This window comes from Anopheles bellator, chromosome 2 (genome assembly GCF_943735745.2).
Source record: "Anopheles bellator chromosome 2, idAnoBellAS_SP24_06.2, whole genome shotgun sequence".
In the NCBI taxonomy this organism is placed as follows: Eukaryota; Metazoa; Arthropoda; class Insecta; order Diptera; family Culicidae; genus Anopheles; species Anopheles bellator.
In genome coordinates, this window is record NC_071286.1 from 50,183,924 (window position 1) to 50,210,691 (window position 26,768).

The following is a 26,768-nucleotide window of genomic DNA, read 5'->3' on the forward strand; positions in this document are numbered from 1 at the left end:
CAACATAAGGAACATGGGCATGAAATGGCGGCTTGGAGCGAACCAAGAAAACCGCCACAAAGCGGAGAAATGGTTAAGCATACCGGTGAATAACTAAGCTGCGTCTACGCACACGAAATCCGTGGGACTTGCTGCAACAGCGGCGGCCAGTGAAGCACCCTGTGTCCCCGTTCAATGTAGAGCATGAGCGACGGCCGGCCGGCTCGTAACCTGCCACCAACGGGTGGCGAAGGCAACATCTCATATAAATCAAAAACATAATTAATTTAATCGCCATAAAGCTATAAGACAGCTACACGGAGATTTTAATTGCATGGTTGTAACGTCCCGACCGCCCAGGCAATGGGTGCATAGTTGGGCCTGAAGCTGAAGCTGTCACATAGTGACAAGCATGTTGAGACACACGACGGCCGGCCGGACTGCCACGAGAATCGTCACCTCACACAGCCGACCACGAACGTCATGCTCGGGCAACACATAATTTGTGGCAATCATAAAGCGTGTACCCTCCGCGTTCCGCCCCTCCCTTAGTGTCCTTCGCGCACCGAACCTTCGTTCGCGCAGAAGCCGCTTACGTCCAGTTCGTGTCCATCGGTTCTCATTGTACTTTTCCGGTCCGCGTTTGTGGACACGGATTAGAGGGCCGAACACAGGATGTTGCCCGAATAGCGCACCGCGGACACAGGCATTTCCTAGTGGCCGTTTTCCGTTTGACTCAGGCGAATGAATGCGAAACATTTGCTCCACAATTTGAGAGCCAAAGAGCGGCAAACAAGGGCCGACGGTCGCCAGGACAGTGGGAAAACAATCTTGGGAACGTTTGCACCAGAGTCTAGTCCTAGTGTGTAGTACCGTTCGCCCGTTCCACCGTTTACTGTTTCTGGGCTAGGCCATGAAATGGAATTGAAATGCTTCAGCGGGACTGCTAGAACTCCGTCATGAGTGGAGAGCAGTTCAAATAAGAAACGTTTCAAGTATCCAACATTACTTCCAGATGCGATCCACAAAAGTTGGATTCCCTGACCTAGGATCGTATCGCCTAAGGTATGAATTAGAATTGATAGTTTAAAGCTTGTTTTTCCTGAATAGTTGTTGCGTTTCTATTTCAGCTAATCAACTCAACACATTTGTTTCCACCCAGAACTGACATTAGCATAATGAAAGTAGTCCCTTCGATTTCAACGCAACACAAATATACATAATACGATCATTTTTATTCAAATTCGGAAGACAGCAATTAATATAATTGGAAGTGTGGACAAGGAATAAAAACAAAAACGTGTGAAAAGAAACACCATGCCGTTTTGGCACCAGAAGCGTCCTGCGATGATTCATCAAGCAGATTTATGCTACCTCGCTTAGTCCCCATTTTCTTGAGCGGTATTTCTCACTCCGTCGGGTTAAAATATTCAAATCACCCATCGGCACCGACGTAATCGTTTTGATTGACGACATTAACCGCAATCCGTTTTCCGGCCCGAGCAGATCGTAATCAGGAATCGGGTTGATTTGAATTTTTCGCGCTCCTCAATCGGCTAGGGCACTTTCTCTCCCACATGCCGCGAGCGGCCATCGCTCGCTCACGATCTTCTCGAATCAGCTTTCCATCCATCGGCGTGAGCTAATCCATCTGTCACCTAGGTTCCTGCCGGCCGGCCCGAGTGAATCATCGGTTCCGTTCCAGTAGGTGTCGGGGTGTCCAAAGCCAAAGCCAGCATCAGCGCAGTCACCGATGATGTCAAATTTATAATAGCGATTAACCGCAAATGGGACCAGCTAGGAGGTAGCACCGAAACGCCACGCCACGAAACTCGGAAAAAGAAAACCAAACTGTACAGTAATTTATGGCCACCCGCATATGCTTCGGTGGCTTCGGTCCAAAGCTCGGCTGCTCGTGTGCCATCATCAGTTTCGATGCAGCAAAACGGATCACACTGATTCACGCCGTTTCACTTCACAAGACTCTAGCATCGTCGGTCTATTTAGCATCGCGGATCGCACGCGTGAATAAGGCGAAAAAAGTCCTAACAAGAAAAAGGAACGCCAGTCGTGAGATAAATTTACATAAAAAATCGCTTTACTAACATCGGGTTCCCGAGGGTCAAGTCCAGCGATCCGAGAACTTCCGCTCCGACTTCTGCCAAAAACCGACCTGCATTCAGCGAGAGCTGGCGGACCGAGTTAAGGGTACCGCTTCCTTCAACTTGTGCGGCCCGCGGAATAATTTGTCACCTTCCGTTAAATATATGTTATTTATTCAAATTGAATTGAATTTGATTCCTCACATTTCGAAAAGTTCATTATTCACGCATGATGCTTGCACATACACAACCCGGCAGCAGGAAGCCGCGGGATACGGGATCTCCGATAAATGGTAAATATTTTAATTTGAAAATAGTTTCGTTAATATTTATCTATTATTTATGACGGCCGGTCGGTAAGTGGGCGACCACCGCCCCGGTCGGTCCGCCAGCGCAACATATCCGCGCCGGACGCGTCAGAGATAGGCCGCGCCGGTGAGACATTAAGGTCCGAATTTGAATGGAAATGGTCCACACCACACACGAATGGACCGCCATGAGGCCGAAAAAGATCAACAGAACGGACGGGATCGAGGTTTCGACTAACGGCGGACAGAGAACATCATCGAGGTATGTGTTTTTAGTGCATCCCTGTACGCGGCCATTGCGGCGTGCGTTATTGTGGCACGATATTTCGGGTTTCGTTACGAGCATAAATCTCTCAATTTATTGTCCCGTTCGCGTCAAGTCAAAACGCTCTTCTGCGCCGCGTCGTAAACTTGACATCTCGGGCGGCCAATCCTGGGGACGCGCAGACCCACCGCAGCCGCAGCAGAGTGAGGAAGTGAGAGTGAGGAAGAGTGGGAAAAATTGGAACCCGAGAAAACTAGTCGGAGGTGTTCGAAAAGGTTCAGAACAGTGCCGGCCGTTGCACTACAGGGTGTTTCAGTTTGGCCCTCTTTACAATATTAAGCAGAACCTTGAAATAGTCCCACCGAAATTTTTTGATACTATCCGTGGGTTATATTAAAATTGAAACTCACTATTCTACGCCTACTTCTTACGGTCATCTGACCACCCTGTACCCGGTTCGATCCACGTAAGTCACACCTGATTCCACAATAAGCCATCCAGCCCGTGGTCCACATAATGTGTAGCTCGAGCGAAATCTCTTGATAAACAGATGATATTTGCATAATTTGATTGACTTTTGTGAACGGTCCCAGAGCAGACCCTGACATCGTTCGCTATCAAAGCCAATCGAAAATGAAGTGATATTATAAACTAGCATTAAACACGCCTTTTGACACGTTTCTCCCCGGGGTGGTCGACTGGGCTGGTCCGGTCCGATACCGGTCTCTTCGGAATGGATCTATTTCACCGGGACTGCCAGCCCAAAAACCCATCTGCTTCGTGGGGACATCAAAACAACACCTAACATGAACCTCGATTTGGCGTCCCCTTTTCCCATAATTAGACTGGCCTGTGGTACGTTTACTTTTATCGTCCACAAACCAGGTGACATTTGAACCCGTCCCTGGGAGGTGCTCGAATTTAGAGTGCGTGTTTGTGTATTTCCGGAAAAAACGGCTTCACGTAGAAGCTCCTGTGGATCGTGAAGCAGGCGGCTTCTTGGACATTACCGGGAACCAAGAAGAACATCGTTTCGGGTTTACACTGCTGAGGTGTTGAACGGTATCCATAACGATCAAGCTTCGTTGGGTGTTCGCACGCCAGTCAGGGAGAGCCCAGCTCCCCAACGATTAGCGACCAAAAGCAGAAGCAGAGCAATTAAATTCCATTCCTTGTCGCGAGCCCGAAAACGAACGGGAACGTAAAACGGGGTGATCAAACACGGCCACGGGAATAAAGCTCATCATTGGGAAGCATTGGCCAGCAGATTGTATCTCGCGCAAAGGTACTAGGAATCTTTTAACAGCTTCAAAATTAGACCTAATTGCTACACGTAGGTCCAGTCGGCTAATTGAAACATGAGATCGAATACCCTCAGGACGTTGAATGTGCCCAGGCACCATTTTCCATACGCGGTCCTGCACTGTTGAACCGTTCTGGGGGCCCTAAGATCTCCTCTAGGGTTGAGGCTGCTGCTGGCCGAAGATATGATCTTTACCATGTCTTTACTCTGCTGCACCCTAAAGCATCGTGAACTGCTAAGACAACCAAATGTGATCCCGATTAGCTGAAAACGCATCTCAACGTCGTCTGCCTGGGAAACGCGGCCCCAGTTCACTTGTGCTGCATGTAGAAACTGTTGATGAACTACGGAGTTGAAGATAACATCTGATCAGCCTCGGACTTGATTGTCCATCATTACATTTTCCAGCGAAACCGCCACACCTGTTGGTGGTGCTGTTACCCATTTCCTGGCCACACGAGGTCAAGTAGAGCAGCAAACGAGACCATTTTCCTTCCAATCGACTTCCCTTCTAGGGTGTGCTTTATTGGCCTGTGAATACGGTAGTTTATTAAACATTTGATATGAGGTACATGTACACTAGACGTACCAGTTTCATACATAGTTTGGTTCACACTGGAAATGCACTGCGGCAGATACAGTGGATGGCGAAAATAACTTTAGTAGAACACAAAAGATTTTAGGAAATACGAGGAAATACAGATTGTTTTGATTGAGTGGTTTCTTTCGCATATTCCAAGGTTCATGAATAACCACATGTTAATAACTTAAATTCTTGATGTTATCATCAGCGAGATATTGCATGACTATTTTAGGATTGTTGATTGCGGACAACAAGCCACAATATCCTGTGGTGCGGAGAAATCTTCACCAATAAGACTTCTTCCTTCATGAATGTTTTTGCTTTCATCAAGTTCTGGCCAGCTTATTTTTCGCTGCCACAAGCTTTAATATGATGAATACGACCTACATTTTCATAAAGCTTGATTATTGCTGCCGATTGCTTGCTCGCTTATGTCGAAAATACGCGCAATATCCCGATTATTTGTAATGTTCAAATTAATAACTAATTTACGTTATTCATTAGTTAACTTGCAATATTTAGAGGGTTCTGCCATGTTACAAGCCGAGAAACAGCATAATGCCATGTGAATTCTTCACCATGCGTTTCTCAGCTTTAATTTTGCATTTTGAATATGAAAACATGTAAAAAATCACGGTATTAATGTTCAAAAATTTGAAACATGTGCTCTAGTTGTTCTATTGTCGAGCAAAACAAATGAAATTGGTGTGAAAAATTGAAAACTACAAGCTTCGAACTTAAACTAAGGTTATTAGGTGCTGCAAATGACCTATAAGCACCTATATGCCTATATGCTTTTAATTAAAATAGAACATAAAATAATTTTCCAGTATATTCCACCTCAATGAAAACGTAAATGCCGAAAGATTAACTTCCAACATCAACTATTATTAATATTCCGTGAAGTATTGTATGGATTTTTGCGATCTTCAAGGTCACCTAAATAAAATAACCAATATGTATAAGAACGGAGAAGTTAAAAAATCTATCTGCTTTCGTATACTTACGTATACGTATAGTTACTCCATGTTAGAGTATATTAATATTACGTATATTAGTTAGCCATATTAGAGTGATGTTCTTTAATTAAAAAATCTTATAACCCAGAACCAAGTGACGAATATAACGTGTACGAATCTAATTTGCATTTTATTGTGACGTCTTACACTAGCGCCACCAATGATCGGCAGGTGCAAAACGAAACCCCTGCATGATCAACGGTTCTTCATAACACTTCCGACCGACTTCTCGACTTCCCTGATGATCGCCTGCCCGGGACATCATCCCGGCGCATTGTCGACGGTGCTTCATGAAGTCGTCTCCACCAGCAGTCACACCTGAACCAATCAGCACCAACTGAACCAATCAGAAGGACTGCTGTTCTCAGATAGAGCTGCCATTTAAAAACTTCCCTCCTGATTCCAGCGATCGACCCCCCCCTTTGGTTCGCAGGAAACCAAGCTCGATCATCAACGCCGCCGAGAACGGGGTCGTGCATCCTCCGTTTGGCATATCCTCAACTCCTTAATTTACCCTTTCTGCAGTTGCAAGTGGTTCTGGCGTGCTACTACTCTTCCTGAGCCGTCGATCGGACTCGATCGGCATCGGACCGATAGACTTGTACTTCGATACTCATTTACCGTGTGGCGTTAATGGCAAGTGATGATATAAATTATTGTAATTGATCCCGAAAGCAATTACCGATCGGTCGTAATTATCGTTTCATTCACAGGTTCTACTCCGAACTCTGGCGACCGGACCGGACCGTGTTGCGGGGCTGAGTGGCCCCATCTTCGCCCCCGGGGCTGGACAAGGTTTCCCTCCTAGAACAAGTTACCTTTTCTCGCGCGTATTTGAATACAGGCGTGTGTGCGCGCGCACGCCACCTAGTGGTTTGTCCGCCGTCCTTCGGCGCAATTACTAGAGCCCTGCGCGCCCGGAACCGGTTCCGAGAGGTGGCCAGCACCCAGGGATGACGATTGCCGTTCATCATTGTTGCACCTTTGCTCCAAGAGGTCCGTCCCGGCGGGGACAGGTTGTTCATTAGCGATGTGGCGCGATCGAGCCCCTTGGTGGCCCTAGACGCCCAGACAACATAATCCGGGGCGGAGATTCGCCAATTGATAAGACATGAGATCCACTACCCAGCCTTCCACCGGGACCACCGGTGGATGGCTGATTTATGGAACGATCGGTAATCAATCATTTGCGTGGTCTCGGGTCTCGGGCGCTGCGACGGCGATGATTTGTGTCACCAGCGGCTGCGAGGCGGGAATCTGGTCGAGTGACCCTGGCGTGTGCCAGGAAGGGTCTGCTGTTGGGTGTGTAAACAAATAATTTTACCTCACAACCGTATTAATGTACCCAGCAAAGTTGGAGCTCATTAAAGTTTCTGTCGTTAATTTAATTACACCCTAATGGCAGAGCGTCCTGTGCCTGTGCCGAGGCGGCTCCCCGATGCTACCGTGTGCCAACTTCCCGCTGCAAGACAATGTTTCTTGGCGTCATCTCGTCATCGGCTCATCATTCTGTTGGCTTGATTGACAAAGTACAGTTGCGCGGCATGCGCATGGACAGGGCAATTTGCATAGATTCTGCGGCGACAGTCTGCGACTGTCGTGCAGTTGTCGTTGAACCGGCCCCTAGGATGGATCCTGCTTCCCAGCCAATGTTGGCCAGACACACCTCACGATCGCAGCGGCGGACTCGTTGGAGTATGACAAATGATTTCACGGGGACCACGTGTTTTGTTTTGACGACCGTTTCGTGTTTTGCGTGAAAATAAGAAATGATTAAAACAACTCGGGGCTCGGGACCTGCAAAGTCCTGGAACGATGCGATGCAACAAAGTACGATGCTAGAGAGAGGGCATGGGGGTCAGGCAATCAGGAGCATAATTAGGGGCCATGATGTAGAGCGGAGGGTCTGACAAATTGTGGCGCCTAGCTGGGTTGGCGAAACTTGAAACGGTTGGAACCACCTAAAGGTGGTTGGTTGTGCCCGCTGTTGATAAACATCAAACATATCGCGCAAAAGGGACGAAGGATTTAGTTACTCGATCGTGCAGATTGGTAGAGTGTCTCGGGGCACGTTACGGGGCCTATGTTGCTAATGTAGCAAATGGAAAACCTTTCCTGTTGGTCGGAATTTGTTTAACCGTTTGTGAATGAGCAGCGGACAGAGTGTCAATGGAGTTAGTAGCTGCTAGCGTTACTTCTGAAACCGATGAAGTATTCTACACAAACTTTACGCTTTACACAGACTCTAAGTACAAAACCGCAAGCCAAAACATTAAAAATTGACATTACGTTTATTGTTGGCATATTAAATAAACTAGTAATTTTTTAAACTAAACATTATGTAAAGGTTGCAAAAAGATTCTATTATTAAAATCCCTAAATTGTCCAAAAATTTTAAGAAAGATCCTATTTTTTAAAAATGCAGAATTAAGGAAGAAAAATCACTTGCTTGTAAATTGGCTAATTGTAATTGCTCGTAAACTAACCAATGAAGAACGTCAAATGGTCATAGATATGAATTTTAAAGATTCAAATAATAAGTATATTTAAAAGATTTTTTATAAAAGCTCAACAGAATGTGACGTATAATTAACGCTTGATTAAACGTTTAATTGATTAACGTTCGGTCGGATTCGGCTTTTACGTATAAAGTAAAATTAAATTAAATTATAAATTAAAAATAAAATTAGACTATATTTTTGTGTATCCCAGCTATTTTGTGTTTATCAACTATTACAATAAACAAGACTCGGTCCGTTCTTCTATGATTAAAAAAAAGATTATCAGCTGTCGTCGTACTTCTTCTCTGTCATGCATTAGTTGCTACTTGCTTGATTTTTTTTAAATTTATTTAAACTTGGAGACATAAATACTGGACTACATAAGACTACAGAGATATTCCTCATTGGGATTGCAGCGATTTAATAAGTATAAGGTATCAAAATGAATAAAATTAAAATATTTCAAATTAAATCTTTTTAAATTATGTGTTACGTGGCTTTTCTCGTTTGACCCCCGCACATCAACCAATTTAGGGTACATTCTTTTCGGTACTACTGTTTAGTTACCCTACTGTCTTTGGGGACTAGAGTTTCTTCGAATGATTCCACTATTCATGACCCCGATGCCTATTTGTTTTCTCTACAATAATTATTGTAAGAACCGGCAGATCCAGCGACTTGGACTTAAACTACTCAAGCTGAAGCTCTACCAAGGTTCAAACTAACGTCTTTCGCATAGAAACCGATAAATCGGCGGACGGATGACCTAGCAGCGCCAACTCTTAATTGTTCCTATTAAATTTAAGAAGAATACCCTAAACAACTATGTACCGCAAATTTACCACAAACTATGCACAGTTTATTCAACTTACACAGCTGTAGCAATGAGTACCATTTTTTGACCTACGGCTGGGTTTTAAAAATGGTAATTTTTACCGAAACCACCAGATAGTCTCCTTCTTAACTCTAGATTGTTTGTTTTTCTGGCGGAAAGCAAGTCTATAGCATGGGCAAACCGCCGACAACCGCCGCTGACTGCCGTTCGATGCAAATAGTCTTCATAAATTCGATGCTAAGCACATCGGGGGCCCAGCATTCGACGCCAAGCTGGCACTAACGACGGTTTCGACCCAGCGGTATACGAAAATGTTTTATCATACGTCGCTGCCGCCGGCGACACTTTAAGATTTTCCTCCCAAAAACCTTTACTTCACACCCGGCAGGCAGGCCGGCCGGCGGATTGACGGAAAGGTGACAAAAATCGTCTTGGGTGTCAGCAGAATTCGACATCCGATACCACCAACCACGATTCTCCGGCCGCGCGGCTGCCCACCATAACGATAGTAATAATAGTAATAATAATAATGTTAAAGCTGCTGGTCGATTGGAAAGTGGGGAAAATGGGAAAAAGGTACCGAAGTGATGAAGGAAGCCGCGCGCAACGAAGCGGAAGAGAGAGAGAGATCGGATCGGCATCATGATCGGAGCCAATCATCCGCGGAATTCAATAAAATAAACATATCCACAGTGCTCAACAATGGGCCACGGCAAGGGTGGCCAGAAGCCTGCTGTGTCTACAGTAGTATCATATTCATAATTTAATGGTTCCAACACATTGGTCGACGCATGTCACACGAGGCGGCAAGGCCAAGAGGAGATGCCACCAACATCGTATGTGTGGCTGTGAGTATATTTTAAATCGGCCTCGCCTACTTTGAAGATAGTTTAGGATAGTTTAGAGAACGCATTCTACGAGCCAACACTGTCCGGTATGGTCAGGCCTGGCTACGGTGCTAATTGATTGAACGCGCGGTACCTGAGACGCTTTTCGACGATCGGCTGAAGCGCACTGGACTCACGCTGGTTCCATAAAATACTCATGATTATAGTGAAGGCACTCGGGTGGGGCATCACCAGCAATGCTCGGTCGTACACGGACGCGTTTCCGGGGGCGAAATGGTGCCGTATGACAGCTGCTGTCGCACATTTGAGCAGCACCACACCGACGCACAGCTGGACACACCACAGGTAGAAGAGGCGTTCAGCCAATAATCTGTATTTGCATAATCTCACTGATCGATAGATCATTTTGGGGTAGTTTTTGTTTATTTGCCAATTCAGAACATGCCAAGTAGATTCAAGTTCAACTGCCTCAGAACGTCTTTTTATGCCGCTAAAATCTTCGTCCTCATCCACGGAATCAATTTTGTTTTATTAAATTGGAACTTTATACGACATAAATGCTTGATTATATAATAGTACAAAAATATTCCACCTTGCCACCAGCTATTTAATAAGTCTAAGGTATCAAAATGATTTAAATGAAAATGTTTCGAATTAAATCTATTTAAATTATATGTTATGCCACGAGGCATTGAATCATTTGACGGAATCAATTTATTGACGGAAGTGATTTATTGGGTAATGCTGCTATAGCTGGTTTCATTTTGAGTTTTTAACAGTACCTTGAAGCATGGTAAGCGGTCAAACAAGCGCAAACTCTTTATTTGGTTATAAAAAAAACGGCTTCATATTTCTCGATGCTTGAACTTTTATTTGAAAGGTTAATTCATGCCATTTATGTATAAAATACAATTTTGGTTGCAGAAGATTGCAAAACTTGAAAAATCTATTTCCAAAGTGGTAGGTCGTCAACTCATTCGTCATTCTCATTCGATTTTGGCTGATTAATTTTTCCTCGAATTTGAGGCTGAAAACTTGGACGGCATTTGGTTTCAACAGGACGGCGCTACGTGCCATACAGCCGAGCCAAGACCCGAATTCAAGTTGCTATTGCCGAAATAGGGCCAAATACAATCGAAAATGTACTCAAAACTAAATCGGCCGAATGCGCTACTGCCAAGAACATGAACAAACACCTACTGCTAATGAACAATCACCAACATGTTTCACAATAATACAGTGATCGCAAATTATTCGCAGCCATTTGAAACAAAATTAATTAATTTTAATTGGCTTAAAGCCCTTTATTCTATATCTACCAGTGGTTTCGCAATTTGTTTGTCATTATCGAATTTCCTAATAACTTTTCGTCGGACAGCTATTTTTGAGGGAATTAATTCACTAGACCGAGAGAGCCTCACACACAAGAGATAACACAATAAGCACGATTGTTCTCCGGTTCAAACTTGCGGTCTACAATGCCACAAGACCCCGTGCGAACCTTAATATGAGAGCCAAAAATACGCATGTGCGTTTGCAGAATGCATTGAAGAAGAAAGAAAACACTAAAACAGTATGCGACTCCTGATTTAGTCGGCATTTGAAACAGCGTTTGACGGATCAGTGAGGCCTCCCAGAAAGTGAAAGTATGTGGAGTCGGCCCGGAGTAGATGGGATGAGCATTTGACGAGCCCCGACACCGATGCCAACAGTGCGCGTTATTGTTTGGCACGGTGCTGACGCGGAATTCGGAACCCTCAATAGGTCAGGGTTTCTTTTGGCCTACCGAAAGAAAGGTGACAAAATTGTTTCATTAACATCCTCGCGGTTCGACATCCCAAACGCTCTGACCATAGGTTTCGGTGTCTACTCTTAATGGGGGTTTCGTTTTCGCGCTTCGTCAGCTGTGAAATTTGATATTGCCATTCGTCCAAAGCGACAGACCACCAAACGGAAATCGGAAAGTCTTCAACATTCGGACTCTCGGAACGGTGCAAGTTTCAGTCGATCTCAACGCTATCAATTCGGTTACGGTCGTAAGTCGTAAGTTTAGGCAAAAATCCTAAACAACCGTCTACCGTCTAGCAAATTGTCATTCGAGGGAAAACTGATCCTCTGCGATGTCTTTGCAGCGCAAGTGGGCCTCGCGGTTAGCTGCGGAACTTGGTGAACGTTCCATCGACGGACGGATTGTTGATTATGAATTCCATCGTTAGGATATTCGATAACGCAACGATATGGGCAATAAATTGAGTTTTGCTACTAGATATACAAATTACCGTTTGCTACTTCTGGCGCATAGCTTAGGTGACGCTACGGTCATTATGGCAATTCCAAAACTTTTCGGGCAGCGTTGGCATCGGGTAACCACTTTAAGGAATTTCTCTCCAGTTGACGATCACCCTTTCTGCTATCACCAAAAGCCCTGCAAACCCGACAGATCATAAGCACTGATATTTGGTTTTACTTTTATTCTATACTGTTTTCGAATTTCGTAGAATGTAGATGAGGATTAAAAAATATCTTACCCAACTTGAACACATCTTTACCGACAAAGTTAGTGCACATTTAGTCATCATTTTTGAAGCTGAAGATGACGAACACGAGGTTTGTTAGTAGAAGTTCTTCGATTTCGTTCACGATCAGTTTGTTTCCTTCGAACATGTGTGTTGTTTGTGGTTGGGAAAAAGCGACATTTGCATATCGCACCAGGAATAGCTTTTCCGACACCTGTGCCAGCACTCCGGCTTCTCACTTCCGTGCACCCGGAGGACCGGGAGCTTGCGCAGCGCAGCAGCTAGAATCCGACCCGCGGCTTATCACTTATTTATAGTGGTCATTCCGTTTTACACCCGTCATCGGACGCGCTATCGTATAACCAGTTGCAGGATTGGGAGCTCACTCTTTGGACACCGTGATTAAATGGAATATTGAAATCGGACTTTAATTTGGTCGTTACGTTCGGGGAGCCGATGGACGGCCATAAATTTGGCACACTAGTTCCATGTTTGCCTGTCTAACGTTAGAGCAGCTCCCGCCTAGTTGTTATTCATTGGAAATTTATTAATTTTTCAGACGTTCGACCATCACAACCCAACTATGCGATGGAGCTCTCAATCTTCTACCCGAGTATACGGTTACAGAGGTCTGCGGAGCGACACTTAAAAAGCTTCTTTCATCGTATTTGTGTATATTGAAAAACATTCCGTTAGCAGTCAGCCGCAGGAAGGTGACATAAAATTTGATGAGTTATGGAGTCGACTACGTGTGGTCGAACCGCGTGGCCGTCGTCTCGGTTACTTTTTATTGTTGAACTAAAGATAAGGCTCTGCTGCGAACATGCCGTTCAAAATGTCACTCGACGCTCGCACTCATTTTCGCCCCGTGGACCGCCTGTTCGGGGAAAATTATAACATCAAAATGAGATCATAGATCAATGAAAATATGCAAAACGATCGAGCCGAAGCGGTGATCCGAATGGGGTTGAATTCTTTTATTAATCAGAAAGTCCATAAAACCCACATTCGTATTTGTGGTACGGTTCAACGAAGAAAAAAAAAACCAGAGTGTCCGATGGATCGATTCATTTTGATGTTTTCCCGTTGGGCGTCCATTGGGGACCGGACACGACACAGCACAAAATATACAAATCGACAGCACTGTGACAGCCTTACGGGGTTGTCTGCGGTCAACGGGCGACGCAAAACCAATCCGAACCGATCTCGTCATCGGGGTGGCTAACATCATGTTTCCGATACTTTTAGTTTGATCATTCCTTTCCACCACCCGGGATGAATTCATATCCATCCCAACCAGGGAACGGCATCATCGGGCAAGAATGTGCGTTCCGTCAGCTGAAGCGATTCGAAATCCTACGCAAACCATGTTCCAAGTCAGAAGGTGGTCAGAAACGCGCGCAAGCGTCGTTTGACTGTTGGCCACAAGCAGATGGTCTGTTGGGTCCGCGTGTTATCAACGGCGAGCGACGGATGGCACGCGAACACGACGCCGGGATCGCAGATTCAGACGCGGCCCGAGGATAGGATCCGAAGTCGAAAGCTGCGCCAGTGCTCCCGCAGCCACGATCGTCCGCCAATGGGAGCCGCGATGGACACACATTTCAATTCGGTTCTCTCGGGCTCGGGCCTCAGCATGGGGCCATTATGTCCGAGTGATTCGAGCGCTGCTAATGATGCTGGAGGTGAGAAAATGACAAACGAACCACGACAGGCAAAGTAGTGCAGAGCAAACAAAGTGTCCTGCTCTATCGTCCTAGTGAATGGCGAAGAAACATTTTTCAAAAAATGCAATTTTTGGTGAGCATAGAAGTTGAGCATTATTTTTATAAAATCACTCGTACAAAAGTTAATTCTCGTAAAGAACAATCGTTTCTCTTAATTTAGCGATAGCTATGGATGATACGTTGTCAAGCTTTATCTACCAGACTAAGGTAATAACGACTGCTATAGTTTAATATTTATGTATCTCGATAATCATCGAAACTCCAGCAACCAACTTTATCATCATTTTAGGTTTGTACTAAGAAAAACATTAAAGGGTTTGACACACTAAGTATCATTCTCCGAAGCGCGAACATCTTGTCCGGCGCGAACCGTTTTCCTTCACCAGTGTCATCGTGTGCTCCAAAGATCGGCTCAGTGGAGCAAGAGTTCCACTCTCGGTACGCGGTCTCTCTCTCTCCCTCTCTTTTTTCTTTCTCCTTCTCTCTCTCTCTCTGTTTCTCTCTCTGTTTTTCTCGCTGCCGGAGAGAAAAGGCGAGACATGAATGAAATAAAACCATCGTCCCCGCAGAGCGCCGCCCCGGCAAACGGCAGACAGAGCGCACAGCATCCCATCGGACGATGGCAAAGAAGGTGGTCCCGAAGATAGTACCGAAGCAAAGACAACCGTCAGCGGCCTAACACATGCTTCGGATGAGCTTAATCAAACAGTTTATCTACGTAAACTGACGCTAATGGTTGCGCACGCGGACGCTCCTTCCGATCGCGCGGTCTACTGGCTACCGGAAACGACGTATCCTTCCATCGACTCTTCCGGATCTCGGTGCCTCAGTTAGGTCGCAGAAAAATAGTGACCGTCGTATAGCGGGTAGCTAATGAAGGGTTCGTCGCTGGTGAAAATTTCGTGCAAGTCTTTCGTTTTCGGGACGGTGAAGCTGAGACTGCGAGTTCTTCCGGGAAAGACAGTGCGCAGTCGCTCGGAATCCCAGCATGGGATTTAGTGATAATCGCGGCAAAATGAGTGATCTGAACCTGCTTCCCAAGAAGCACACCAACTTCAGTATCGAACACATCCTGCTGAAGCCGGCGGGCGGGGATTCGCCGCCACCGGCAGCGGTCCCGGACCAGGGCGTGCTGGTGTCGACGACCAAGACGGTGAAGAACGTGCCCAGGGCGCTTCCGCAACGGCCGAGTTTTCCGAAGGGTGCCGCAACACCTGCTTCGCTTGCCCCGCCAGCAACCCCGCGGCCTCTGAATCGCGTTCTGGACAACCCCTGGAGCTCGCGGGGCCCACTAATGTTCGATCCGAAGCTTATCACCGCCGGCGCTGGCCCCAAACCGCCCTCGACCATGGGTTTGCTCATGGCCGGCCTGGCTCCGGTACCCGGCGCGTCGTCTCCGCATCCTTCCCTGCCCGGCTTCCCCGTCCCTAGTCCTGCACTAGCTGCACCGTCATCGGCGTCGTCGTCGTCACTGTCGTCGTGTTCATCGCTCATCAAAACGGAAGTCGAGAGAAAAGTGGTGCTAAGCGCGTATGCTAATAATAGTGTAATTGAACGAAACAGATTATCTATCAATTATCCCTATCCGGTCGGGTTTTTCAATGCGTACGCCTCGGCGGCGGCGGCCGCCGCGGCGACGGCAGCCGCGGTATCATCCGTTCACTACCATCATAATCAGCAACAGCCACGGTTGCCGTCGCCTGCAACGGCCTCACCCACTGCTCTGCTTCCCTCGTTAGCGACACCTTCCCTGGCGGGTGCATCGCTGGCCGCGGTACAACAGCTGCAACAGCAACAGAACCAACAGCAGCAACAAAGGCATCATCATGCCGCCACACTGGTGGCTAGTACCGCGACCACCAGTACCCTCGCGGCTAGTGCCAGTGCACTGTTCAGCAGCTTTTACCAGCTGCAGAAAAGCGATGAAAATCAGAACAGCATCTACGACCAGGGGAGCGCCGACGAAGCGTCCGACGCCTCCGGTGCTAGCCTTTGCTCGATGATGTTTCCCGAGTACTCGTTCCAGTGTGCGATTTGTGACAAAATTTTTGGCAACCATGACACGCTGCTGGTAAGTCTTCGTCTACTAGCAATAGTATTAGTATCCTGTGTCTATCCCGACGGCTGGTGACAAATTTTGGAAATCACAACCAATACTAGCAAGTTCAACCGCGAAACCAATCCATCAAGACTTTGGCAGACCACTTAAGTTATTTTTTGTGTACAATGGCGTTTTGTGAGTAATGTGAGAGATTCTTGACACAAAAGACACTTTTCTATTAATTATTAGCCCCCGACCGGAGACGATAGCTTTTTAGTCACGATATTTTCGACGATACGTGCGACGAATTTTTCTTTCCGTTACATGTTACATTTATGTTTAGCAAAACCCATGGTCTGTACTATTGCTAATTTGAAGTTAATGGAATAAAACCTGATTGATGGATTTAATTTAATAATATCTTTTCAACTGAAGAAATAGGAATGGAATATCTCTTTAGTATCATGAGTGGTTGAATGGTGAAAAGTAACTTGTTTCGTCCTTAGCGCGTGACTTCACTACACTAGAAGTCAAGGGAAAAAAATGCTTTTTAGTTGAAAGCTGTTTCGCAAAACAAATTGCTTCTTTCACTTAAAGAACCGCTAAATTCCCGGTTGATTGCCGTTTTTTTCCTTTTGGTACCATGCCGACGGAGAAAAACTAACGAAAGAGTAAAAGAGAGAAAATGATGATCATTGCCAATTTGACTTCTCGCGATCGTGTAAAATAGTCATTAAGATTTTATTTGTAAAATTTTAAGCTACAACTTTATTTCAACAATTGTTGCTATAGAGTATTAATTGAATTGCTTAAATTTCAATCAAAATTCAATCAAATATCGTTAATAATATAGTTAAATTTTCAATCAAATATCGTACACTCAAAATCAAATGTTGTGATCGAGTTCTTTCGATATACTTATTCCATTAATACAAATCTTTTGAACAGGACACTTCGCCTCAATAGTAGGATAATCTACGACCGCAAAAATTGATGAAATTAATGATGAAACAAGCTGATTCTTTATTATTCGTAAATCAGCAATAAGTAGTGCATCTTGTGGGTTCAGGCAACATAAAGGCAATTGCAAAGCTATAGTTAATGCATGTTTTTTCAATGTGGATGTTAATGTAGAAGTATTATTCGCTCGCATATTGAAGCCCCAAAGGAAATAATGGCAACACATAAACAATTTTACACTTCTATACCAACTAGTTACACGAGAAAAGTCACAAAACACCTCGCTTCGAGTGCGAGGAATGCGGAAAGGGATTTTCTCAACTACGCAATTACAAATATCACGTCTCGGTGCATCGTGGAACGAAGGAATTTGCGGCCAAATGTCCAGAGTGTGGAAAAACGTTCAACGACAAAGGCTATCTCAGCAGTCACCTAAAAATACATCGAAACAAGAAGGAGTACTCGTGTCCTCACTGTCCAAAATCGTTCAACCAGCGAGTCGCATTCAACATGCACGTTCGTATTCACACTGGTGGGTATATTGTTTATAACCGTCAACGTAAGATGTTAAAATAAGCGATCCAGTTAATCGATTCCTTTCCTCCGAAGGTGTCAAACCACACAAGTGCAACGAATGTGGAAAACGTTTCTCACGAAAAATGCTTCTCAAGCAACATCTTCGGACCCACTCGGGAGAGAAACCGTATCAGGTAGGAAGCTCGTCCTCGGCACCAAAGCGCCAGGAAAATCCTTTCTCTCATGGCTTTTCTGTCTTTGACTTTTCCCAAATCCAGTGTACGGTCTGTGGCAAGAGTTTCGCCGACAGAAGTAACATGACACTGCACCATCGATTACACTCCGGCATCAAACCATTCGCGTGCCCTATCTGCCCGAAAGCGTTCACTAAAAAGCATCACCTGAAGACGCATCTCAACTACCATACCGGTTACAAACCGTACAAGTGTCCTCATCCGAACTGTGGCCAAAGTTTCACCCAATCCAGCAACATGAGGACGCATGCAAAAAAGTGTCAATTCAAGCCCCCAAATTCAGAGTTTATATGATTCGGGGCGAAATCGGGCCTCAAAGAGTCGACAAGTAACGAGAAGAGCAAACGGTGATATCTTACTTACAAAGCTATTTTTAAAGCGCTTAGAGAAACTTTGCCTAAATTATTTCGTACTCAATTAAGTTTCATTTAAATACTCAATCGTGGAATGAACAAAAGTATCATAATTATTTTTATGTAGCAGCAGCACATCCTGCCAGTTTTACCTGATCCCGCTGAAATACAACTTCAAATTAAATAATAAATGTTTGTTAACGTGTTTGAGTCCTAGATTAACCAATCTATTTTTTTTTTCATATGGTAGCCCTTAAAATGTTTATAAATAGACTTGAATAGTTTTACATGTACGCGAATTGTCACCCGTGTTAAACAATTGGCAAGTGTGAATGTATTAAATTTCAAGCAACAACTTTAGTTTCATAACCAAATTTGAGCTTGATTAGCTAACGATACTAGCTTCTTAACGCCATTTAATATACAATTCTCAGGTGATTCGACCGATATTTTACAGAATTCAGATCACAAACGGACAAGTAGAACTTGAGAAATGAAAAGACAAATCGATAATCTATAAAGGGATTTAGGTGTCGTACCGTACCGTACCATGTTCGTTGGGGGGAATTCAGATTAAAATCAACTACTACAGCCCCATTACGATACAGCATGTGCAATATTCTTCCTAGTTTCCATTCTTCCGTTCAAATTTCAGCCTATTTGGCCGAAAAGGACAAGCTATTAAGAAACTAAGCATTCCAGGACGAAGGATTCTAAAAAGAAAGGATGTTAATTTTGCACCATTACCAAGAGACTTGAAGAATTGCTTATGATGTCACAGCCTGCGAGACACATCATTGCCATATCAGAGCACATTTCGCCCTTGAGCAGCTGGAAGAAGTATTGGCCAGTAACTAAATCAATTAATAACTAGCTTTGTTAAGCCAGCCTTGGAATACCAGCGCAATTTCGCCTTACCAACAGAAAGCGAAGAACATTTTTAACGTCACCAAGTGAGGCTAGTCGATCTGTTCTTAAACATAGCGCTATAGAACACACGACTTTTCCATTCACAAATCGAACGAGCTCTAGAAAAACCGACACGGATGGCTAGCGATTTCTCCAACTTGGTTTAGTGATTTATCAACTGTTTGGATATAAAAACTAATACTGAAAACGAAATTCTCTAACACAACAGTAACTTTTTGGCTATGACGAGGGACAGCTTAAGAAGTTAAATGGGCACAAAAGGATCTGGTTGGTTTGGTGCAATATATTTAAAATCGATATTTTAATTTCACTGCAACTCCACGCCATGACCCTTGTATTGAATTCATTTCGAAGGATGAGTTTCTTTTGGTTCCTAGTTTCAAAAACTTTGGTTTCAAAAACCACTAGTTTCTAAGTAACCAGTGCTTCTTCCTTCAACGCATCGACATCTGACGCACTTGACTCCGATTCCGCCCTACAAGAAGCGCCTAGTGATCCTGCGCTCGTTCCAGCGCGCTCTCCACCGTCGCATTGTTTCTGCTTTCTTTTGTTCCGGTAAGATTCTACATTAGTCCATGCGAAATCAAAGGGAAACTGCTTGGGTTGGAACTGTTCCGCTGTATCGTCATCGATAGCGGATATCACGTGTGCTGGTTCGCCCTTCATATGTATTCGCTCGAGAATTGCCGCATTGTGCGATAACGCATCCAACCCGGTGATGTCGAAAAACAAATCTTCCTTACACTTCACTCCACTAACACCACGTTTGGTAAAGAACTGCGGGCGGAGAAAAAAGGCGAATTGTAACACCAAAAAAACTAGCGATTTACAAACTCTTACCATGCTGATATTGCCACAATCGCGCATCAAAAACTCCAGGGCTCCGGGATGGCTCGGTTCGACCGATTGCGCCACGTCAATTACCCAACACTTTTCCTCGTGCCACAGTATGTTGTATTCCGACAAATCCGCATGCACCAAGCGCGCTTCTTTATAAAGTGTATGCATTATTTCCACCATTTCGTCATACGCCAGTATAAGCTGGGCTGCGGAAAGCGTTGCTTCCTTCAGCTTCGGTGCCGGTACCATATTCTCCCCGATGAATTGCATCACCAGTACGTTCTTCTTCAACGACACTACCGCCGGACACCGTATTCCGGCTGCACGGATTCGGTGCAGATTACGCAGCTCCTTCTCAGCCCACATGTTGATCACCGTTCGCGCATTCTGTTTCGAAAATCGGCCCGCAAACCGATGGTCGTCTTTGATGTACCGATCACGTTGCTTAAATTCATTTAACGTTGTGCTGAATATCTTGATAGCAACCTCCTTCGGTGGGACCGGATCGTCCTCTCTTCGATTCGGGTTATCGGGATCGGTTTCACCATGCAGGATAACGGCTTCTTTGCCGGTCGAAATTACGCCATCGATCGATTCCAGCAACTGATTGTTGATCCATTTGTACAGTACGAGACGCGTCGGCTCGTCCAGTCCCATCTCGGCCGTTGCAATGTTTTCCCGGCGATCTTGCGCCTTATGCTGCTTACGGGTCGCCTTCTTCGAGTGTGTCTTCAATTGATTGTACACCTTATTCGATAGCTTCATGTCGAAGCCGGCCGCATCGCCGGTCGAAAATTCCGGCGGAAACGACATAACTTTGCACGCGTTGCTTCGGCCGTTAATGTCGAGATTGTGCTTTGTCACCTTTTCACCCTCATCATTCACCCGGTATCCAGTGCGTGGTAGCAGCTTTTGCTCCTTTTCATTCGTCACAAACCGGTCCCAGTCCGCTTTCGGATCCACGGGGGTTTCAACAGGCTCTTCGTACAGCAGCTCCTCGGGCACCGTGCGATAGTTTCGGTACGACACCTTCACCTTCGAGTCCTTATTCCGATGGTTCTCTTCGCGTTTCAGCTGCTCGTCATATTCAGCGTCGAACTGGGCTTGGAGCAAACGTGCTACTAGCGCATCCGATTCCAAATCCTTTTCATCAGCTTCCTGCAAAGCAACGAGTACTTCTACCGGCAAGGGATCTTTGGCGGCTGTTCCAGAAACAAGTGAACGCGAGCAACCAGCCACTGGTTCCTCTGAGCATTCATCTTGTAATGGAACGGCGATGGGATCTGCGATAGGAGTTTTTGCCTTGACTGATGTTTGTGAAGTAGTTTCTGTTGCAACTAATTGTCGGGCATATTGCTCAGACATGATCTCTTGCAGATCAACTGATTCCACTGGCAATACTTTGGCCCACGGAGAAGACATATTGGAACTCAAATGCTTAGTAACTTGGCACACTACGCGGTAAAATAATCTCCAATGTCTCCGTACAGTTCAAATAAAGTGCTAATGTTGCGAAATAATTTAGTTAACCTCAACACTTGTTGTTATCACTTGTCGCGAAATAGAAATTGACGTTTGTGAAAAAAATTATGACATTTACTTTGTTGGGGATAAAATAAATTCGAAAGTTCGTAATGACATTAGAGTTCGAAAGTTACTTTTGCATGCAAGTTATTTGAAAACCGAATCTAACGAATCTAACATGATCAGCTACAACTGTTGAAATTTGGGCTTGATCTAAACAGAACTGTTGAAAGTAGAAGAAGTAAAGGAGAAGAATCAATAATAATAATAAGAAGAGAATCAATAAGAATCAATCAATAAGAATCAATCAGTAAGAATCAATCGCTGCACAAAAGTATAATTCCTCGGACTTGTTTAATAATATTAATTTATAACACACTAAATAATATTCAGAAATCAATTTATTTCTCTTCTATTTCTATTTTCTCGGACCAAAAACACGAACGTAAACACGTTTTATATTTTTGCTGAAGCAGGCAAAGACCACTCGGCGGTTGCAGCCGGATAAGTAAGTAGTAACTGTACAAATATTGTTATTGTTTATTGCATTAGAATGGGCAGAGCCGTACGAAGTACCAAGTTAAAGCTTTGCACTCAACTTGATACGCTGACGATTGACTGTTTGACTTTCGTCGTCTTTCGCTTGGAAACAAATTAATCGGTGCAGCGCGACGGAGATCGGCCACTACTGCACAAATATTGAAATGAATTGACATTTTTATGGTAAGAAAACATTTATTTTTTCATGCATTCATACAATTTAACCATTCGTATTTTTCCATTCACTCTTTTGTCACCATTTGAATTGCAACAATAGTGTGCCTTTCGCAAAATCACTAGTGCTCAGTTTAAATAAGTTTCAGATTAAAATTTAATTGAAACCAATTTCTCAATGTTTCAGGGATCATCCCCACTGAAACCGAATGATGGTCGAAATGCGGATTTTTGTAACAGAACGCGGACAGCTCTTGCGTAATCTGTTCATCAATTGTTTCTTGTAGAAAACATTCTTCGTGCGTGATAACGGTTTCTCTGTCAACCATCCGGGTTTTGAATTATATGAAATAATCGTCCAGTTTCAATAGAAAGTACTAAATCTATTACACAACAGAAGAATGTAACTCAGAAGCATTCCCTACCATGTGTATGTGTGTCTCTGTGTGTGTGTCTTATTGGGATGTGTCGACGACTGCCTTATTTCTTTTTGCGATCTTGAGAACATTTGGGACAAAACCATTTTCCTTTCGGTTTTATCGTCAATCCGACGCACGCAAAGTGGAACCACTCGATCGGACACTACAAAGAATGGAGAGATTGAAGGTACATTAAAATCTTCGCCACTTGTCGAAGTAAAGCGAAACTTTGACACAAGAATACCACTTACATCGGGATTATCGCATCCTATCATTTCTCCATACGACACTTGGTGACACAGGCAATACGTTGGTTCGTTGGGATCTACGGGCATATCAAGAACATCGCTCGGATGTGGTGTTGAATGCCCACCATCTTGGGCGTTGTCGTCGTTTTCAGTGCTCTTCTGAAAAGGCAAATCGATATTATTTACCCCACTCTAACGGGCAGTATACACAGCGACCAAAAAGGCTTAGTCAGAATATTACAAACCACATGCATGCGTAATGAAATGAAACTGTACTGCTACACTTCACATATATTCGTAGTGGAAAATATTCCATCCAATCCACGAAATAAAAAAACTAACTACTACGTCCAGGGCTGTCTATGAAAGCGGGGAGGAACTGAAATATTTGACGATCTACTTTCATATGGGCGGTAGTACAGCGCAATTCAAGATAAAGGAACAATTGAAGCTTGAGCGGAGTAACTTTTTGGCTATATGGAATTGTTTGAAGTTAAAATGGGTACAATAAACAGGGAAATGATTAAAAGAATAAGGCAGCATCTACAAAGAGAGCTTTTGGGCACACAAAATGTTCGGTACGTAAATATGTTATAAGATGAAAATATGAGTTTACCTTATTCTGCCCTTTGCGACTTTCTTTTTCTTGATTTACCTTCTGCTTCTTTGTGTTTTTGCCTTTTCCGTTTGTGTTGGTTGTGCCGCTGTTCACTCCAGCCGCCGTGGCCCCTCCGTTTCCAGCCGGCCGCGCTTCGTCCTCTGATGAATGCGTCCGTTTCTTTTTCGCGGCATTCTTAGCGTCCTTTACCTTTTTGCGTCCCTCTGAAGGAGAGATTGGAAAGAGGTAAACATAATGTTCTATCCTTCCAGCAAGTAACGACAACACAACGGACTTACTCTTTGTCACATTCTCTTCCGATTTTTCTCTCGCATTAAGTGTTTTGTCTTGAATTTCCCCCTCGAACCGTGCGAGGTCCGAGTCAAGACGACGAATGTGTTTGTCCACTAGTTCGTATGTCTGTATCGCCAGTTGTACTTTGTCGTCGCCGTACTCCTTCGCTTTGTTGAAGAGATCCTGAATTGCCTGCAGTTTTTCCTTTTTGACCTCGTCCGAAAAATTCTCCTTCGAGCTCATCAGGGCCTTCATAAATTCATTAGCCTTCTCGTCGATAGATTTCATGAGAACTTGCGCCCTCGAGTCCAGATCACGCATCAGGGTAAAGTTGCGCTTCAGCTCATTCGGAAGGTGCTCTAAGCCTGCGGAAATGTAACAGTGTATTCATTGTTTGGTAGTTTACATCAGCTACTTACCATCCAAATAGTGCTCCAAATACAATGCCGAAGTCATGATTGATTTTCGAAGCTGCAGTTCGTGGAACCACAAACAATACACTCGTTATCCTTCTTGTTGAGTAAATGATGCACCAATGTTAAGATATTTTGTTGGCAGCCATTAAACGTCCTATGTTTGTTGCGGGCTGGTAAACACGAAATGAAAGCGATGCAAAACGACGCTTTGACATTTCTGCGTTAAACCTTGGTTCACACCCAACGCAGCTGTCAAGCTTCACTGTTTTCTTTTCACAATTCGACCATAGTTTTTTCACTGTAGATGAAGAATCATATTAATCTTAATCTCTTCATCATGTTGGCGCCTTTCTAATTATCGCAATCAAAGCAGCTAAGAAAAAAACATATTTCTTACCGTGTTTCACCAGTGGACCTACTTTTCTTGTGGCAAATCAGAAAGCTGAAGAACTAAAAAGTGTCTCAGCGTACAGCAACAAAAAAACAGTACTAAGTCTAAAGACTATTTTTTACTAAAAACTGCTTAATTATGGTTATATGTACGTACTTTTTAAACAATAACTGCCGTTTTGGGTCGAGGTGCAATAACGAACACATCGATATATGGTAAATACGACCTTACAATTGAAACATACACAAAATACAATATGTTCGTGTAATGGGATAATGTAAAATATTTCTTTCCAGTGCTCTAGTAAAGAACGAAGTCGATGTAACCCTAAAGGGCAACCAATGGCCACTGTCTTGTTTCGGGCCGTTCAAAGACCGCTGTTCGATCCCGAACTTCGTTGAAGATCGAAGCTTTGAGGAGATTCGATTGATGTACCTTGAAGCGAAAATGCAAAACAATCTTCCCGCCCACGAGATGCAACTTGGACAAATGATAAACGATGCAAAAGGAAAGCTCCAGTGGCTCGCCACCATGAATCGAGACATTCTTTCTACTTTGGTCGAGCTGTACAACCAACAGGAGCCTAGCACGAAACCAGCCGGTGCCTCAGCCAATCCGTTCGTTTCCATTGGTTCGTTCGGAGCTAATGCTACGGCAACATCCAGCATATTCGGTGGTTCTGCTGGCGGCAGTTCCTTCGGTAGCGGGTTCGGTGGATCGCCTACTGTTGCCACCGCGAGTACCGGTAATATTTTTGGCGCACCTATTAGTGGCCAAGCAGTGCCATCAACTGGAAATATTTTTGGTGTCACTTCCACGGCGCCAAAATCGAACATATTTGGCGCAGCAGCTCAACCCCAACAGTCACAGATCGGTAGTGGAGGAAACATTTTCGGAATGCCACAACCATCGCAACATTCCAGCAACGGCGTTTTCGGTGGGCCGGCCGTGGGCAGTGGTCTCGGAATGTTTGGAGGCGTGCAGCAACCAGCGCAAATCGCTTCCTCCATCTTTGGCTCGGTGCCTCCGCCGAATGCAGCGGCAAACGGAGGAAACATTTTCGGCCACTCTTCCGCACAGGTAGCTCCCGCCTTTGGACAACAGCCCAGCAACGCTTTTGGAATTGGCACTGGTGGCAACCTTTTCAGCAGCAATTCGAGCTCGGCCGGTTTTGGAAGCTTATCGAAACCCCAACAGACTGGAAGCGTATTTAACTCCGTGTCCTTTGGAGCACCCACTGCGACCTCGCCTTTTGTTCAACCTCAGAGCCAATCAATGGCCGGTGCACCAACTGTTTCATCTCAGAATTTATTTCTTCCGGCGCCTACCGCAGCATCAACGACGTTCAATTCATCGATTGGGTCCAATGCCTTTGGATCACCGATCCCAGTGCAACCGGCCGCCTTAGCACCACAATCGGCTACCATTTACAGTAAAATGGAAGATATTCCAGCAGAAATTGTAACTGCCTTTAATGCGGATCAGTTTCAATTGGGCCGAATTCCGTCCGTTCCACCACCCAAAGAACTGTGTCATTAACGGTCCAAGCTAACGTACATTAATGAGTGAAAAATAAATTTTAAATTACATTGCTAACTTGCAATCGATAGTTGTTTTGAATTCTACTGTAATCCTGCTTCGGTCCAAAGACCGAACATTTAAAGAGAGCGTTTTAGAGTAATTTTTTCTCTATAAGAAAATAACCCTTTAGCAGACAGATGCACTGAGGCAAACAGAAAACGCTTACGGTTTCCCAAGCGTTTAAGAGACACGCTGGTAAGAGAAAAGGGAAATACAGACAGAAAAGAGAAATACAGAGAGAAAAGAGAAGTACAGAGACCGCGAGCGCTGAAAAACAGAGACCGAGAACGCAGAGTCAGGAATGAGAAGAACATGTAAGGAAAGAAAGTCAGGAATACAGAGTTGCTCATTTTCTTTCGTATTCGCATTTTTTCTCATGAGAGAGCATCAACGTTGTAGCGCGTCGTTGATGACCAACGTTGTGTTTCTCCAGCAGTAACAACAGTAAAATAAGCAAAAGTGCTAACAGCAATATTAGTGCAGTGAAAAACGAAACGTAAGCTGCGTTCGGATGGTTTTGGAAAAGTAAGAAAAACGTCTTTTGGTACGTTTAATGTGACGAATGTGTGTGCGTGTGTGGGACAAGCCAAGCTTGAACCCGAGGTAGCCGAGTTGGGTCGGTTCAGTGCAAATCTGGGAGGTTTTTTTCTGAGGCGACACAGCTGTGTGAAAAGGCATCTGTTTGCTGTGAAGATATTGTAAC

The 26,768-nt window shown here is 44.5% G+C and overlaps 4 protein-coding genes across 5 annotated transcripts; 2 read left to right on the forward strand and 2 right to left on the reverse strand.

The window, feature by feature from the left end:
- Window positions 1-14,974: 14,974 nt before the first annotated feature.
- Window positions 14,975-18,051, forward strand: LOC131207665 (zinc finger protein 286A). Its single transcript, XM_058200287.1, has 4 exons — window positions 14,975-16,057; window positions 17,243-17,519; window positions 17,597-17,697; window positions 17,782-18,051. The coding sequence occupies exons 1-4, from the start codon at window positions 14,975-14,977 to the stop codon at window positions 18,049-18,051; spliced, it is 1,731 nt and encodes a 576-aa protein (XP_058056270.1).
- Window positions 18,052-19,215: 1,164 nt separating this feature from the next.
- LOC131209430 (serine/threonine-protein kinase RIO3) lies at window positions 19,216-21,426 on the reverse strand. Its single transcript, XM_058202501.1, has 2 exons — window positions 19,881-21,426; window positions 19,216-19,817 (listed from the first exon to the last, which is right to left on the reverse strand). Exons 1-2 carry the CDS (start codon window positions 21,300-21,302, stop codon window positions 19,452-19,454), a joined length of 1,788 nt encoding a protein of 595 aa, XP_058058484.1. The 5' UTR covers window positions 21,303-21,426; the 3' UTR covers window positions 19,216-19,451.
- Window positions 21,427-22,150: 724 nt separating this feature from the next.
- Window positions 22,151-24,258, reverse strand: LOC131209619 (inhibitor of growth protein 4). 2 transcript variants are annotated; one of them, XM_058202728.1, is made up of 5 exons: window positions 24,097-24,258; window positions 23,683-24,042; window positions 23,441-23,607; window positions 22,789-22,944; window positions 22,151-22,700 (listed from the first exon to the last, which is right to left on the reverse strand). In XM_058202728.1, the coding sequence occupies exons 1-5, from the start codon at window positions 24,131-24,133 to the stop codon at window positions 22,599-22,601; spliced, it is 822 nt and encodes a 273-aa protein (XP_058058711.1). In that variant the 5' UTR covers window positions 24,134-24,258; the 3' UTR covers window positions 22,151-22,598. The 2 variants fall into 2 exon arrangements, with proteins under 2 accessions (XP_058058711.1, XP_058058710.1); XM_058202727.1 differs by having other exon boundaries at window positions 23,402-23,607.
- A 235-nt stretch (window positions 24,259-24,493) lies between these two features.
- On the forward strand, window positions 24,494-26,023 carry LOC131210578 (nuclear pore complex protein Nup98-Nup96-like). Its single transcript, XM_058203846.1, has 2 exons — window positions 24,494-24,699; window positions 24,781-26,023. The coding sequence occupies exons 1-2, from the start codon at window positions 24,623-24,625 to the stop codon at window positions 26,021-26,023; spliced, it is 1,320 nt and encodes a 439-aa protein (XP_058059829.1). The 5' UTR covers window positions 24,494-24,622.
- Window positions 26,024-26,768: the final 745 nt, after the last annotated feature.